Source organism: Ranitomeya imitator, chromosome 10 (assembly GCF_032444005.1).
Source record: "Ranitomeya imitator isolate aRanImi1 chromosome 10, aRanImi1.pri, whole genome shotgun sequence".
NCBI classification, from domain to species: Eukaryota; Metazoa; Chordata; class Amphibia; order Anura; family Dendrobatidae; genus Ranitomeya; species Ranitomeya imitator.
In genome coordinates this window covers 101949092-101967654 of record NC_091291.1, presented here as the reverse complement: position 1 = coordinate 101967654, position 18563 = coordinate 101949092, and the positions used below count along the sequence as shown (strand labels likewise).

Here is an 18563-nt window from a genome sequence, read left to right as displayed (position 1 = left end):
GGCACGTAGTTGCCACACATGTGCCACACGTATTACACACACAAACACGGATATCTCTGGTACCGTTTTTTTCCAGCACCGGAAATATCAGAACGTGTGAAACCGGCCTTATCCTTCGGAAAGGCTATCAATATCTGACCATAGGGCGTGCACATAGAGAAGTATATTTAGTATGGTTGTCCATTGACCCTAGCGTAAACCATACAGCGTGATTTAGTATACACCCCTGCTATACATAAAAAAAACTGTCGAAGGCGAATAAACAGTAGTGATATTCGACTGGTAAAGTCCCGCAAAGACCAAAACGAGATGATGAATTCCATGCCAGCTAGTGCTCTGGCCGGCAGCACTAGAGCCGCAGATGAGTTCCGGGAGGTGGTTCCAAGGTGACATCACTACAGATCACAAGATGGACCAAAATGATTTATTTGAAAGCAAACAGTTCAGTCTTTCTGTTCAAACCTTATTTAGTATCTACGGTATTTAAAAAATCCATCTGCTTTCAAAGCATGACACTTGTGATCTATGATCACCACCATATATAACCCCTTCTGATATACATGTCATGTGATCATTGATATTAAAGTGTACCATACATTACCCGCACTATTAGTAAACTGACTGATTGGGGTTCTCGTATCATATTTACGACATGCAATACCCTTTCAACATTTTACTCTAGTTGGTGCTATTAAATTACTAACCATATATTGTTTTTCTAAAAATAAATTACCAGTGATGGCATCACTGCTCCGATCATGTTAGGCTGTAATCTGTCTTACATACAATTCTAGAAATCACCGATCCACGCTGGCGACACCTCTGTTATCACCTCCGGTTTCACATGTATTATATGTAAAACATCAAGCTGTTATTTCATTCGCTTTCCAGGATTATCATGTAATCCTGGGACTCGTGTTTCAAAGAAAGTATACAAAGCCATAGAGGCGCGAATGATGTGTCATGAGTTCATCGGACTTTGTACTTTTATACGAGTCTCACGTCTTATTTATGTCACTACATTCTTTCCATCATAAGCCATTTATTTCCATTCACCCTCTGTAAATCTGGAATTAGACTCCTGCAATAAGGGAGTTAGACTAAGGATCTAATTCCTTCCCAGAAACAGCAACATCCTTTACCACAAGCTGAAGTATGCATTGCAGCTAAGGTTTATTTGAAGTGATTGGGGCACAGTTGCAATACCAGACGCAGCCCATGAACAATGGTGGCGCTGTTTTTACATGAAAAGTTGCTAAAGATTCATAAATCTGTGCAATCTAAGTCTGAGAGTCAAAAGACAGAAATGTAAAAAAATACAGGTTACAAGACTGCTGTAAATGTTCATCGATTTCATATTATCAACCTATAATCTCTGTGCCCACAACCAACTGTAAGTGAATGTGTTATCAGAAAACAATCTACTGTTTAAATCAGGTTTGTGTCTTACATGTATTGCATGTATTTTTAAAAACATTCATTTTTTTTTTTCATGTGATGATGACCTTTACTAGAAGAAAAAAAATAGCAGTCCTGCAATTGGGGACTATTTTAGACTTGCTTTAGGAAGAGTTTTCAGCACTTTTCTTGTCCTTAAAGGCACACTAACAATGATGAATAACACCTCTATGCACAGCTGATAACATAAGATCCATCAAGCACAATAGGTGATGTTACAGCTCACCTCCTCCCCCTCCCTTCTCAGTGACCTGTGCACGTGCACATTAGATGCTTAACTGCAAAAGACAGAGTCTGAGTCAGTCTTTTCCTTCTAATGTACAAGCGCTTCTCACAAAATTAGAATATAATCAAAAAGTTAATTCATTTCAGTTCTCAATACAAAAAGTGAAACTCATATTATATAGAGTCATTACACACAGAGTGATCTATTTCAAGTGTTTATTTCTGTTAATGTTGATGATTATGGCTTACAGCCAATGAAAACCCAAAAGTCATTATCTCAGTAAATTAGAATAATAAACAAAAAAAAAACCTGCAAAGGCGTTTAAAAAGGTCCCTTAGTCTGTTTCAGTAGCTCCACAATCATGGGGAAGACTGCTGACTTGCCAGATGTCCAGAAGGCAGTTATTGACTGAGAGATACCAGACTCAACAATGCAGACGAGCTGAAGGCTGCTATCAAAGCAACCTGGGCTTCCATAACCCCTCAGGAGTGCCACAGGCTGATCGCCTCCATGTCATGCTGCATTGATGCAGTAATTGATGCCAAAGGAGCCCCGACCAAGTATTGAGTGCATTTATTGTACACACATTTCAGTAGGCCAACATTTCGGATTTTAAAATCATTTTTTCAAGCTGTGTGTGAATGTGGCTTTACTCTCATCACCCACATATGCAAATTGTCCTGTACTAAGTCTGGGGCACTGATTCCACTGTCTAGTCTGGCGCTGCAGTCACTAATCAATGCCCCGAGGTTTTTTCTGTGTAATCTAGGGGCAGCATAATATAGAGACATATACCTTAACTTCAGTGATGTCACTTACTGGGCTGCTTGTTGCAGTTTTGATAAAATCAATGTTTTCTCTGCTGCAGATCTAGCAGTTCTCTAAATACTAAGCTCTGTATAACCCTACCCTCACCACTGATTGGCTGCTTTCTGTGTACACTGTGTATAAGCAGAAAGCTGCCAATCAGTGGTGGGCGCGTGGTTGGACTACATGATAGCAGGTTTACTAGTCCTCTAGTGATAATCTCCTGCTGAAAAAAAACCCAGTGATTACATCAAAACTACAGCAAGAGGTCCAGTGAGTGACACATTGCTGGAATTGGGGGCCTGGTCTCTACATTGTGATGTTTTCAGATTAGGTGGCAAAAACCTGGTGACAGATTCCCTTTAATTTCTTGAGGCTCTTACTCATATATCACTTTAAATGTACGATTTTTTTTGTATTTTGTTTCAGGGCCCCCTGAAACTGCCATCACAGATATGCAGACCTACATGGACATGCTAAATCCTGAAGTTGATCCTAGTGGCAGTAAGAAAATAGATGCAACCACCAACCCTCCACCACCTCCTCCTGCCTTTCCACCGCCTCCACCGCCTGCTCCTGATGCTTCACTACCGCCTCCCCCATGCTATCCTGCACCAAACCCTCCTGAGGGTCAGCACACATCGGAGATCTACGTACAGGCGAAGAACAACCTCCGACATGTCGAGAGTGAGGTCCTAAATGAAGAGGTAATATCTGAACTTAAAATTCTCGGGGAATTCTAGGGAAATTCACACATTTTTGAAAGTTGGCCAAAATTCAGTAACGCGCATCTTGGGCTCTATGTACTAAAATGTGCAGGAGGAAATGTTTTGCTTTAAGACTTAAATCTAATAAATATCCAAAACATTTTCCAGACAATCCCAGAAGATAATGGTAGAAAGGAGCTGATTTCTCAGCTATGTGTAGAGTCCACGGATAATTGAGTAGTTTTTAAAGGGGAAGTCCATTCTAAGCTTGTATCTTGTATATCCAGGAAATATATATAATCGCCAGTTGGGACTACCGGCCACTGTCCCCGAATCCCGTAAGGCACCGCGGCAGTGTCACTTGCACAGGCGCAGTTCGTTGCGCAGTAACAGCCACAGCTGCGCACTCTACCCGCGCATGCGTCATAACGGCGCTGCTGTTACTGCGCCTGCGAATTTCACCGCACCCCCGATGCGATAGTATCGGGCCTTTTTCTAGTTTAAGCATAATGTCATGTTCTTTTTCTCTCTGTCAATCTATTGTACACAGTAGAGCTGGATGGAATAGTATATATCACAGTTAGGTCCACATAGATTTGTCCAGTGTCTTAAGCATGTGAAATGCTGCTTGAATGGATTGAGAGCTGGTGATTGACTCAGCCATTGAAGAATATACCACTCCTTTGCCTTAAAAAAACATGTCGGTTGTTTTCTCAGTATGTTTTGGGTCATTGTCCATCTGTACTGTATAGCATCATCCAATCAACCTTGGTGCGTTTGGTTGAATCTGAGCAGAAAGTATAGCCTTGTACTCTTCAGAATTCATCCAGCTGCCTCCATCTTAAATCGCATCATCAACATCGGTGACCCAGTGTCAATGGAAGTTTCTTCTGTCCAAGTGAAGCAAGACCATGTTGTTTGCTGTGGGCCGGAATTGAGTTCTGGTTGCCCTGCAGCCCCTTTTCTGCACGGACGTCTAGGTGGAGTGTGTGGTGTTGTGGAGTATGTTCCTTACTCACTTTTGCTTCAAGAGTCCTCGCTACCTGCCCGTCCATGGGACCGTTACCATCTACAAACAAGACAGAAGACCTTGGGTCCAGATTAACAGGTCTGACTTTACTGTGCAATTAATTTACACATGGCTGCAACATACAGATTAAGACAAAGACTCATTTGTCCCCAGTCCTTGTCCCCATCCTGTCCTTAGACCCACCATCTTCACCTCAGTCCTCAACTCGGCTGACATCTTCTTCATCAGGGAGACAGAGGCATGACTCTCTAAACTTTTTCTGGACCTTAGGTCCAACACTGTTCCGGCGTCCGGACATTACCCAAGCTGTACCCTCATTGTTCTAGGAAACTTATACTGACCAGGCCCGTTGTCTTCTGCTGCAGCTTAGCTGAACTAGAACCTGCTAACTCTACTGTGTTTACACTTGCTGTCTACACCACCCAGAACTTGTACTTGATTAACTCCTTGACTCTGGCAACCCGGAAAACATTTTCTATAAAACCTGATCTTACCCCTCCCAAACTGTGGGCTAATCCCAACTCTTAATTATCTAATCCCTAGTGTAGCACAAGCTGTATCCCTATCTACAGTATGATTCCCCTAGTCAATACACCTCCCGCATTCCCAGGTACGGCCTAAGGCATAGCCTGTAGGAGAACCAAAGACACATAGGAATAAAATATAACATTACTCTTATCAAACTTAAAACATAAATACATAAAACTTCCCAACAACCCCTTTGTTGCCACGACATCTTCTTCATCCCAGACTCCCCCCTACACAAGAAATGCTTTTCCAGAACTGGGTTGACCCCTATTGTTGTTTATTTGGCAAAGTCTTATCTGGTCTTTCTATTTTTAAGGCTGAATAATGGTTTACACTTGTGGTGAACCCTCTGTATTTGGTCTCGTGAAGTATTTTCATTATGGCAGACTTAGATACTGAAACACCTACTTCCTGGAGAGTGTTCTTCACTTGGGTGAATGTTGTGAAGGGGTTTTTTCTCACTGTAGAAAGGATTCTCAAATCATCCACCACTGTTGTCTTCCATGCATGTCCAGGCTTTTGAGGTTCCCAAGCTTACCAGTGCGCTCTTTTTTTTACTCCTAATATTTCTGCTATCTCTCTAATAAATTTCCTTTTTTTTCAGCCTAATGATGGTCCATTTCACTTCCATTGTGAGCTCCTTCGACCAGGCTGTGGGTTCACAGCAACAGTTTGCAAATGCCACACCGGGAATCCGCCCCAGACCTTTTACCTGCTTAATTGATGATGGATTAACGAGAGAGTAGCCCATGAAGCCCATTAGACCTTTTGAGATAATTGTCCAATTACCTTTGATCCCTTCAAAAAGAGGCAGTTACATATTAAACAAATATAATTCCTAAATCGTTACTCCAGTTAGACCAGGGTCACGCTTGCGAGTGTAATGCGAGAAATTCGCACCAGTCTCTCGCATCATTACCCAACACTGCCGCCGGCACTTGGGACCGGAGTGTACGGCTGCATAGAAATACATGCTCCGATCCCGACTGCCGGCGGCAGTGCCAGGTATTGATGCGAGAGACTCGCGCGAGTTTTCTCGCATCACACTCGCAAGCGTGACCCCAGCCTTAGGATGAGAATACCCTCAATTTAAAGCTGAGAGTCTGCACTTTAAAACCATAGTGATTATACAACTGTATAGAAATTGTCAAAACTAGTGTCACTGTCCAAATATTTGTGAACCTAATTATATGCCCTGTGCTGTCATAAGCCATGATCATAGGGGGCAGAAAAGTTATAGGCCAACTTGAATTTTCTTATACTTTCACAGAACTTCCAATTGACTGTACAGTTTTATGCTTTTGTAAATTCCTAAATTCCACCCCTTCTTAAAGGCAGATGACTACTCTGCTTACCCCTGCCCAAATAGGTACAACGCCTTGAAAAAGCATCCATGCCCCGTTAACTTTTCCACATTTTTATCACATTACACCCACAAACTTAAATTTATTTTACTGGAATTTTATGTGCAATTATCAAGTATTTGCTAAATGTAAAGGAATTGATACATGGTTTTCTAATTATTTTAAAAATATAAATATGAAAATTGTGACCTGCATTTGTATTCAGCCCCCCGAGTCAATACTTTGTAGCATTATAAACATAGCAAAAAGGCAAGCCAAGGTGACAAACGAAAATGCATAAACAGGATGCAGCAGACCCCTTTACTAAAGGAGGTAGCACACGTGCAAAATACTAATGAAACAACCACTCTCAAACTACTAATCCAGGGAGGGGTCATTGCCTTGTATTAGAATTACACACAGATGGAGCTTGCAATCTGGTGCAATTCACACATGTATAGCACAGTGCCCAGCTCACAGCCTATTACACGCCCTTACTATTCGATTAGGCTAGCTGCCTGGCACTCTACCAGTACATTACAGAGGTGCAAGCCCCTAGTTTGCAAGGTCATCGTTGATGGGCCTGGCTGCACCCTCTAAAGATAAAATGTGCAGGGAAATATATAATAATATATAGGAGGTATTAGTTAATATTTTGGCCAAAATACGCAAACTCGCAACCCACGGCAAAGCTCCTCACTGTCTTACGAGTCCCTACACGACACAGTAGAATAAAAAGCACAGCCAAAGCTAGAAAAGTTAATACTTGTAGGACCACCTTTCGCTGCAATTATTGCTGGAAGTCTTTTGGGGTCCAGCTTTGCACATCTAGAGGTTGAAGAATTTTTTGGCCATTCTTCATTGCACACTCGCTCAGTGAGATTGGATGAAGACTAGTGATGAACGAATATACTCGTTACTCGAGATTTCCCGCGCACGCTCGGGTGTCCTCTGAGTATTTTTTAGTGCTCGGAGATTTCTTTTTTATTGCCGCAGCTGAATGATTTACAGCTGTTAGCCAGCATAAGTACATGTGGGGGTTGCATGGTTGCTAGGGAATCCCCACATGTACTTATGCTGGCTAACAGATGTAAATCATTCAGCTGCGGCAATAAAAACTAAATCTCCGTGCACTAAAAAATACTCGGAGGACACCGGAGCATGCTCGAGAAATCTCGAGTAACGAGTATATTCGTTCATCACTAATGGAGACATCTGTGAACAGCAATTTTCAAGTATTACTACGGATTCTCAATAGGATTTAGGTCTGGACTGTGACTGGGCTATTTACACACATGAATATGCTTTGATCTAAACCTTCCATTGTAGCTCTGTCAGTATGTTTAGGGTCGTTGTCCTGCTGGAACATGAACCTACTCCCCAGTCTCAAGTATTTTACAGCCTCTGACAGGTTTTCCTCCAGGATTTCCTTGTATTTATCTCCATCCGTGTTCCTATCAACTCTGACCAGCTTTTCTTTCCATGCTGAAGGAAAGCCCCCACACAGCATGATGCTGTCACCACCATGTAAGACTGTGGGGATGGTGTTTTCGGGTCATGTGCAGTGTTAGTTTTCTGCCACACATACAGTAGTGTTTTGCATTCAGCCCACAAAGTTCTACTTTGGTCTCATCTGATCAGATCACTTTCCTCCACATGTTAGCCGTGTCCCCTACTGCTTTTTACAAATTGTAAACTGGATGTCTTATGGCTTGCTTTCTAAAATGGATTTCTTCTTGCCAGTCTTCCATAAAGGCCACATTGTGGAGAATGCGACCCAGGGACTGAGTGAGACTGCTGTATAACTAGTGCGAGGATCACATCGCACTGCACGCACTGGCCTGGCACCTCTCCTGACCTGAGCAAGACAGCGTCATGGATTACTATGCAACTGTCAAAGCCCAGGTCAGGAGAGCCGACAGCCAGTACGAGGTTTACGATTCGATTCTCGCACGAGAAATACGGCCGTCTGTCTCTGCCCTAATAGTTGTCCTGTGGACAGGTTCTCCCACTTGAGCTGTGGAGCTCTGCAGCTCCTCCAGAGTTGCCATGAGCCTCTTGGCTGTTTCTCTAATTAGTGCTCTCCTTGCTTGGGAAGTCCGGTTAGGTGAACCGCCATGTCTTGGTAGGTTTTCATTTGTGCCATACTGATTCCATTTTTTGATGATGGATTGCACAGTGCTTTGTGATCTTAGGATAATTTTTTTTTTATAACCTAACCCTGCTTTACTGTTCTCCACAACGTTATCCCTGACTTGTCTGGTGTGTTCCTTGGTTTTCATGATGCTGTTTGATCACTAATGTTCTCAACACACATATGAGGCCTTCACAGAACTGCTATAGTTGTACAGAGAATGAATTACACACAGGTGGACTCAATTTACTAATTAAGTGACTTCTGTAGGCAATTTGCCACTCAGGATTTTCTTTAGGGGTATCAGACTACAGAGGGCTGAATACAAATACACAGCGATTTTCAGATTTTTATTTTTTTAAATATTTAGAATATTTTTTTTTTACAATTCACAAATACTTGATACTTTGTGTTGGTATATCACATTAAATCCCAATAATATACATTTCAATTTGTGGGTGTAATATGGAAAAAATGTGGAAAGGTTCACTTAGCATGAATACTTTTTCAAGGCACCGTACATCACTAAACATAGTTAACAATGCACAGAATTTTAATCCAAAAGTGGAAACTTTTATATCATCAGCTAGATACATATGGTTCAGTGCTACTTGCTTTGCACCTGCTTCAGGTAGACTTCCTGGGAAATCTATTTTAAAGGTATATACAATATGGCAGCATTGTAAGGAAAGGTTTAAAATTCAGCCCAGTCCTTTAATTATTTTACCCATGTTTTGTCTCCATCAAACAAAACCTTTCTTGCTGAGATAAATGGTACCCAACGTGTCCTTTCATTTTGAAAGCTATGAGTAAACAGCCCAACAATGCAGACAATGAGCCTTTTATGTTTTCTTGGCAGAGGGACCTCATAGAAACTCCGTGGGCTGAAAAGATGATGGCTGACTACATCATCTGCTTAATTGGTATAGCCCAAGGAATTGGTTAATATACCAATATTTTTTACCATTTTAAAATTTTCACATTCCAAAAGCAATAAAACAAAAATGAGAAATTGACGATGGGTTACAGTCTGAAGAGTCTATTAGCAATACTTGTGTATTATTAGATGAACCTATGTGTCTGCACTAGGAAACGTGAGCCGTAGAAGCTGGGATAAATTATTAAGTGCAGTCTCTTGCACAGCAAAGCACTTTATTGTACATAGGAATAATGAAGGACGGACCTGGGTCTTGGATAGAATAGAGGTTTAGTGCTCCAAGTGCTAATAGGAGTCTGGTATTATTTGTGTAATATGGAAGACGTATGCTGGGCTCCAGGGTAATAGTTGCCTTTTGATGCCCTTTTCTTGCCGAGTTTCTCTTGCGGGCAGCCCGGAGCTGGCTGCATCATTCCCCATTGCATCGGAGGCTATAGATAACACTGTCGAAAATAAATACACAAGTGTCTGGTGTCTCTGTAATGTGAAGCTGTGGCTATTTAACCCCAGGGAGAGATGGCCGAAGATTAATTTCCAGTTCAAAAGTTAAATGAAGAGTATGAAAAAGAAGAAGTGCACTGACACATGATGTATATAACAGGGCTGTGGTGTCGGTAAGCCAAACCTCTGACTCCTCAATTTCCATGAGACCGACTCTGACTCCACCAAAATGGGCTCCAATTCCGACTCCACAACTCCGACTCCACAGCCTTGGTAAGCCAAACATCCGTCTCTGACTCCTCAATTTCCATGACACCGACTCCAGCAAAATGGGATCCAACTCCATGACTCCGACTCCACAGCCCTGGTATATAGAGCACAATGGCCTCATAATTTACCTACATATTTTGCAGGAATGAATTCATTCATGTTGTCCCTCATCCTTTTATTTAAACATTGAATTATCAGGGGCATAACTAAAGGGGGATAACAATATTTGTCCGGGTGCATGGTGCTAAGTACGCAGATGCCAAAGGGTCATATTGTCTTGGCCTGATCAAAGACAGAGGGCAGCACATAATATCTCAGCTTCTCCTGTTGGAGCATACAACAGCTACAGGCTTATACAGCGTAGAGACTATTAATTGTTAGAGTTTCTTAATACAGTACTAAGTGACCTCTTTGGTTTGTCTGTATCAGTTCCTTTCATGTAAACCTACATGATCCTCCGGGGTGATGATTATAATGCATAACTCCAGTAGTCCCAGATCCAGTGAGACAGTCCCAATTTAGAAAAACTGTCACATGGTCCGAGGAGATCAGGGCTAAGTCCTGACTTTCACTCACTCTGTGTCTGCGATGTCTCCTCTCTTGCAGGCTTTACTGCGATTGTTCATTGCTTAGTAGTTCCTCCTTGTCGGGTGGAGGGGACGGCATCTCTTTCTACTGACATTCATTTTAAATGCATCATTCTTCTCTTTTCTTGAAGGCTGGCCATCCTCTAGGAGTCGAACTCCCAACCTATAGCATTAAAGGCAGCAGCAAAGAAAAAATTAGCCACAGGTTTCACTGTTGAGTATAGGAGAATTTTCTGTGCTCGAATGTGCAGAGTATTCTGCTTCTTTACTGACAAATTGTACTAGTACATAGAGATACATTTCTATATATCAGTGCATTTCTAGATATCTGTATTCTGGGGGAAAAATGAAAGTGAGATTTTTTTTTGTTCTTATAAAACTCATAAAAAATGTATGAAAAACAAATTACAATGATAACATTTTTAATGCACTTAAAAAAAAAAACCTCACAAATCCACAAATATTACACATATTTGATATCCTTATAATGGTAACAACTCGTGTAATACTGCGATCAGATTATTTACAGTGATCAGTAAATAGCCTAAAAAAATGTTGTGATTAATAATAATAATAATAATAATCTTTATTTTTATATAGCGCTAACATATTCCGCAGCGCTTTACAGGTTGCACACATTATCATCACTGTCCCCGATGGGGCTCACAATCTAGAATTCCTATCAGTATGTCTTTGGAATGTGGGAGGAAACCGGAGTGCCCGGAGGAAACCCACGCAAACACGGAGAGAACATACAAACTCTTTGCAGATGTTGTCCTGGGTGGGATTAGAACCCAGGACCCCAAGCGCTGCAAGGATTGATTTTTCTCTCATTTAAACCCTTACAAATTTGATAAAAAATGTAACAGTACGGCCGTGTTCATATGTAGCATAAATGCTGCAATTTTTTTGCTACTTTTTAACTACAGGTGTCCAGTGTACCAAAGTATGCAATAACAATCTTCTTTAACGATTACATTTTTTTCTGTATTTTTTTCTCCATCTTCTCATCTAGGATCACACTATTCTGACACTCTGATCAAACTCTAATCAGAGTGTCATTTGCATAATCAGACTGATTTTCTTAGATGAGAGAATCTATGTCCATGTAACTCTTCCCTAATGGAGACCAAGCAGGCCAAACACCACCCCCTTTCTTTGGCTCCTTTATGGTGGAGGGTATCGGAGAGATTTTTCAGATTTCTAAAAGTATATTTTTTTGAGGATTGTGCATCCTGGATAAAAGCTAAATATTTATTTTGTGTTCTTTTTCTCATTTTATAGTTCTTGGTTTACTGTCTCTTTAAGTCAGGCTGATGATGATCAGGCTGAGCATTGGACTATGTATGAGGAAGTACTCCGAGATAATCAGTATTGCATATGGAAATTTTCCAGCAAGCTGAATCTCCCTTGGAATTATGCCATAATTTCCTTTTGTTTTACAAATGGGTTGAATCAGTATCAGCTAGGCTTCGCTTAACCAGGGAAAAAATTAGGTTTTTGCCTTTCCAGGTTTTTTTTGGAACCCTTCCCTGATAACCAGTGCCTGAGGTATGACGAGCCACCCCCCAAACTACACTACAGGATCAGAAAACCTCATGTTGGAGGAGGAAGACATCCCTCACCGACCTCAACGTTGAACCTGTTCCATGTTCTGTTTCCACCATTCCAGATATAGGTCACAAGTGTACTCTTCGGTCAAGTTATTAAAAATAATATTGACATATTTAACTGAAAAGTATAGAAGACTGTCCTGATTGGAGCTGGGATGACGTTAGTTTTGACATCTTTTGAAAAATAGACATGTCTCAAGACGTTCTACCAAAGAGTAGAAGGTCCCTCTATCACAGAAGAAGACACCAACATTTTAATTGGCACATGTTGAAGAGAACCTGTCAGCACCATTTTGTAAAGTAAAGACATGGCTGTACTGGTGCTGAAATACTGATTACATTGATACCTTTGGTGAAAAAATTGGCTTTGTGGTTCTTTTTCAATCACGATTTGAAATGTTCTGCTAATTAGATTTCCGGTGCACAGGGGACGGACTGTGCACTGGGTCTTTTCCTCCCTGTCTGTGATTTCCTGTCCTCTCCGCCTGCCTCCGGTCTTTGAATGACTGGCCTTGTCTGTTTGAAATTCCAGTAGGGACCTGTCAATCAAAGTCCGGAGTCAGGCGGAAGGGCCGGGGAATCACAGACAGGGAGGAGAAGTCCCAGTGCACAGTTCGGCCCCTGTGCACCGAAATATAATTAGGAGAAAACGTCAAGTCATGATTAATGAAGAACCACAAAGCAAATTTCTTCTCCAAAGGTATCAATTTAATCAGTATTACTGCACCATTATAGCATGGTCTTTACCTTACAAAAACGTGCAGACAGGTTATTGTGACGCCCAAGAGACCGGGATACCCAGCACCGGACCAATGGGGTCTGTCTCTTAAGCGGGATGTCACGGGTGGCTTGACCCGGTGCTGTGGCCTCAGGCAATGCACAGTGTAAGGGGTATTGAGAGGGAACAGGCACTTACTTGATCAGCAGCAGGTTCTCCCAGCGGTGATGATCCCGATCCTGGATAGATGGCTATTGTCCAAATGAAAGTCTGAGGCACTGAAACGTTTAACCAGTTTACTTCAACATAAAGGGATTTACAACCAGTCCTGTCACCGGAGTCTGTATGGGAATTCTGAATTACTTTGACCCTGCCGGGGTCTTCGCCTCTTATTGTACGCAATTTCTGTGTGGCCCTGCTGCTGTATGTGAACTGGCTGCCGGCCCAATCTGTCCCCTCCGGGTCCTGGTTCGACGGGCAACCCGAGTCCTTTTATCGGCTTACCCCCTCCAGGAGTACCGCTGAACTCTGTGTCTGTTGCTGCGTCCGGCCCTAGTGAAGCTGATATCACCTCACGTTTTTCCGGTTGCTGTATTATGTATAATGAATACAGCCACGGATCCGGTATCCGTCTTTGCGCCTGTTCTGGGTAGTGATTAATGCTACCCGGTTCTCACAATGTCCTTTTTCTCCGTCCCTTTTCTCCTCAGGCCGGTGATTTGGGCCTGGAAACCGTCATAGGGCTGTTAGAAATTCAGCTGTATGACCTCTCACTTTCAGCTCCTTAGCCCAACTGCCAGTTCTTCTCTCAGACCAGAATGGATCAAGGGGAGTCTCTGGAGCTCCCTCTTCTGGCCGGAGGTGGTAGTGCAGTCTTGCTATTTTAGTATTTGTATTTATTGTCAGTAACTATTTTTGTGGCAAATACCCCTAGGGGTGCCACATTCCCCCTTAGTTAAGAACAGTACTCCGGGACTGTGGGACGATAACATTTTGAAATAACAATTAATATGTACAGAGTCTTAAAAATGAAAAGTTACAAAAACCACTCAAGGAAACAAAAATAGAGTTCTGTAAAAAGTCACTTCAAATAGCGTCCATTAATACAGTTCTATCCTTGAAAGTACTAGGAAAGGCACTGCACTTTGTGTCCAAGAATTTAGTTCCATTTTTCCAACGGAGTTACCAATATAAAGTCTAAAGAAAGTTCAAAATGAGCAAAAAGCAAAGTTCAAAAAGCAGTCTTTCCGGAGCTTTGATTTAGTGCCTCCGGGCTGATAAAAAGTTCAAGAATATGCAATAAGTTCATACAGACAAGTCTCTGTAGGTACTTGGCTTAAACGTTGCAGAATGATAACAATGACTATAGTTTTATAGTTGGTAATCCGCATACCTGGCCGGTAATTGACCCTGGGTACTACGCTGTGATCTACGTAATAGCGGTGTCTCTTCATGTTGTGTACTACTGTCTACTGCGGATGTAGTATCTGCCCGCTCTGCTAAAGATAATTCCACGACTATGGAGTTGGCAAGTCCACCGTGAATGGGATTACTCTGATCAGGAATCTGTTCTTCCTGGCCTGGAATCTCCTGTAGTACGGGGTCAGCCTCTTCCTGTCTCGGGACTTCTGGTATTGGGTTCGGTGTTGGGTAAAAGGCCACCATGGGAACCACTACTGCACCATGGTATGTTAGTAGGGTTTTGGGAAAGTCTCCTATACAGGTGTGATACATTTCCTCTTCTTTTTCCTTTACTGGTTGAACCAGTATGGGTTGAATAACTTCTGGTTCTGGCTGGACAACTTCTGGCTCTTTCAGTGCTTCCGGACATAATTTAAGATTGTCTCTTGACACTAGTACAGATGTTAAGCCTCCGTTTTTGCTAATGAGACACATTTTAGGATTATCCATTCTTGTTGGTAAAACTGTGTAGGGTAAGGCTTCCCACTGATTGTCTAGTTTATTGGTTCGACGATTTCTCTTGAGCACTTGGTCACCCGGTCTTAATGGGGTCGCTAGAGCATTCTGGTTGAAAGTTCGCTCTTGTCTTTCTCTAGTTTGCTGAAGGCTTCTTTCCACACTCTCTTGCACTTGGCGATACTGCTTTTGCCGTATGATATCCCAATTGGAGTCTTGAACTTCTGCGTCTGGTTTCAGAATTCCCATTTCTAGATCGATTGGTAATTGGCCGGGTCTTGCACGCATAAGGTAAGCTGGGGTGCAGTTGGTGGAGCTCACCGGGACATGATTATACAGATTCACCAAGTCAGGCAATTTCTCTGGCCATTGATTCCTTTCTGTCTCAGGTAAAGTCTTTAGTAGGTCTATTACAATATGGTTCATCTTCTCGCATAAGCCGTTTGTTTGTGGATGATAGGCCGTCGTCCGGATCTATTTGCAACCATACATATTACAGAATTCTCTGAAGATCTCTGATTCAAAGGCTGTACCTTGGTCGGTGAGAACCTGTTCCGGATATCCATGGGGTCTACAAAAGTACGTTTGGAACGCTTTGGCTGCTGTTTTTGCTGTCAGATCTTTTACGGGTACTACTACCAAGAAGCGTGAATAATGGTCCACGATGGTCAAGGCATAGACATAGCCAGACCGGCTTGGTGTCAACTTCACGTGGTTCATGGCTACAAGTTCAAGTGGTTGTTTGGTGATTATGGGCTGCAGTGGTGCTCTTTGGTTCTTTTGATCGTTTCTTCTGAGGTTGCACGGGCCACAATTTCTGCACCACTGTTCGATTGATTTTCTCATCCCGACCCAATAAAATCTTTCTCTTAGAAGTACTTCTAACTTTTTCCAACCGAAGTGACCAGCACCATTATGGTAAGCTTCGAGGACCATCTTGACATCTTGTTTAGGCACGATAATCTGCCAAACCAATTCATGTGTTTTCGGATTGGTGTACCTTCTACAGAACTTTCCTTGATAGAGGAACATTTTGCCTCTCTCTTTCCAGAGTTGATGCGTCTCTTCTGGGGCATCCTCATCGGGATATGCACTTTGCTCAGTTAACAGTTCCTTCACCAACTTCACAGCCGGATTGCTGTCTTGGGTGTCAGCCCATCTATGGTGTGCTAACGGATTTAAATTCACCTCTTGTTGTTTCTGATAGGTACTTGACTGATGATGTTTTGCCTTGGGATGATGGAAGGCTGGTAGTTCAATTTCTTCAAGCTCCCCCGTTTCTTCTTCTACATCTCTCAAGTGTGGCATCCGGGATAGGGCATCGGCATTTCCATTCTTGCGACCTGCTCGATACTTGATCTTGAAGTTGTAATTAGATAACCGGGCTATCCATCGCTGTTCTAACGCACCTAATTTGGCTGTGTCCAGGTGGGTCAACGGATTGTTGTCAGTATAGACAATAAATTCTGCAGCGGCCAGATAGTGTTTGAAACGTTCAGTCACAGCCCAAACTACTGCCAGTAGTTCCAATTTGAAGGAGCTATAATTTTCTGGATTTCTTTCAGTAGGCCGGAGCTTTCTACTTGCAAAGGCGATGACTTTCTCCCGACCTTCTTGCTTTTGTGACAGCACCGCTCCTAGTCCCACATTACTGGCATCGGTGTAGAGGATGAAAGGTTGATGGTAATCTGGGTATGCCAGAACCTCTTCACCGGTTAGTGCCTTCTTTAGTTGTTGAAAGGAGTCTTCCCTTTCGTCGTTCCACTGGAAAGGAGGGTTTCGGTTTGAAGGTTTCTTCGTCTGCCCTACCAAGGCGTCTTGCAAGGGTGCTGCCAACTTGGTAAATCCTTTTATAAATCTGCGATAGTAACCCACCAATCCCAGGAATTGCCTCACTTCTTTTGCGCTGGTAGGTCTCGGCCAATCCCTTACGGCGGTTATTTTCTCGGGATCCGGTGCTACTCCCTCCGAACTCACGATGTGTCCCAAGTACTGTACCTTTGGCTTGAGAAGGTGACATTTGGATGGCTTGATTTTCATGCCATACCTTGATAAGGCTTCGAACACTTCTGCCAGGTCTTTTAAGTGTTGTTCGTAAGTCTTTGAGTAGACGATCACATCATCTAGGTACAGGAGGACGGTCTCGAAGTTCTTGTGTCCGAGGCAGCATTCCATCAGCCGCTGGAAGGTACCGGATGCATTGCAGAGTCCGAACGGCATGCGATTAAATTCACTTAGACCCATTGGTGTGGTGAATGCCGTCTTTTCCTTATCTCTCTCAGCCACAGGGACTTGCCAATACCCGCTTGTTAAGTCTAAGGTGGAAAAATAATTAGCAGATTTCAAAGCGGTCAAGGACTCTTCTATCCTAGGCAAGGGGTAGGCATCTTTATGGGTGATGTTATTAATCTGCCGGTAGTCTACGCACATTCTCATGGTTCCGTCTTTTTTTTTTGACAATCACTAGAGGGGCCGCCCAGGGGCTACAGCTGTCTCTTATTACCCCGGCCTGTTTCATCTCCCTCAGCATATCTTTTGCACATTGATATTGAGCGGGCGGTATGGGTCTATATCTTTCTTTTATTGGGGGATGATCACCGGTGGGGATTGTGTGTTCTACCCCTTCTATCCGTCCGAAGTCCAATGGGTGTTTACTGAAGACTTGTTCATATTCCGTCACTAGCCTATACACCCCTTGTTTTTGATGGGTAGGTGTTGAATTTATGCCCACGTGTAGCTGTTGGCACCAATCCTCCAATTCTCCATCTGAGCCGTTGACTTCCACCTGACAGGTTGGTTCTAAGGGCTCAATGGTTGTGATGGCATTGTTGTCAACAGTATATAGCTTTGCCACTGTAGCATACCTTGGCAAAGTGACATCTTCCTCTCCACAGTTCAAAAGTCGTACCGGCACTCGTCCCCGGTGTACCTCGACTACCCCTCGTGCTGTGAGTATAGTGGGCATGCTGTCGGTGTACACTGGTTCTATTAAGGCTTGATAATCACGTCCCTTAGTACCAATGGCTGCTCTACACCATACCAGCATTTCTGTTTTTGGTGGGATTACAATAGACGTTGGATCACTTACCCTCACACTGCCGATTTCTCCACCTGCAACTTCTACCTGTTGCCTTAACATCAATACTTTTATTTCCCTCTGGAGAACTCTCTGCTGGTAGGATTGGGCAGTTTCAGCAATTTGCTGTAAGACAGAAATAACTTCGGCAAAGCAGTTCTCTAACACATTCATTCCTATCAATACAGTTGGTTCACAGTTCCGCCGGTCAACATCAACAACAATTATACCCTGTTTCTTCAATTCTACTTTACCTATCTTTATGGTCATCTCCCTGAATCCTAGTTTCGGTACCAACTTACCATTACTGGCCCATATATCTAGTTCAACATCAGAGGGCCCTTTATCAATATCTGCATCAGCCCAGTACCTCTTATAAAGGATATACGGTATAGATGAAATTTGGGAACCTGTGTCCAACAAAGCGTTGAGGGGAATTCCGTCCAGCACGATAGGGATAATGGGTCGTCCTCCGATGTACCTGTCGTGCCAGGGTGTTGGGCCTTGAAAGTTCATTCCTGCGAAGCGGCCCGCATTCCCAGGGGATTCCCGTTTAAATCACAATCTCGTGCAAAGTGGCCTGGCTGCTGGCAACGGCGGCAAATGGGCTGTCCATCCGGTTGGTAGCGGTCGCGGGGTCGTCCTCTCCATGTCGGGTATCTCCGGGGTCTCATCCATGGAACATCTTCTCTACGGTTTGCCAACTCCATCTTGGGTCCTCTCATCTCCTGCATGGTTTTAGCCATTGAAGCAACAACATCAGTTAAAGAG

General features: G+C 43.0%; 1 protein-coding gene across 1 annotated transcript in view; it reads left to right on the top strand.

The window, feature by feature from the left end:
• The window catches only part of LOC138651612 (espin-like), a 263532-nt gene that overhangs the window by 122946 nt on the left and 122023 nt on the right, over positions 1-18563 (top strand). The window contains exon 7 of the mRNA XM_069741931.1: positions 2921-3198. Within this exon, the coding sequence (XP_069598032.1) occupies positions 2921-3198 (278 nt within the window). The remainder of the gene's footprint in view (positions 1-2920; positions 3199-18563) is intronic.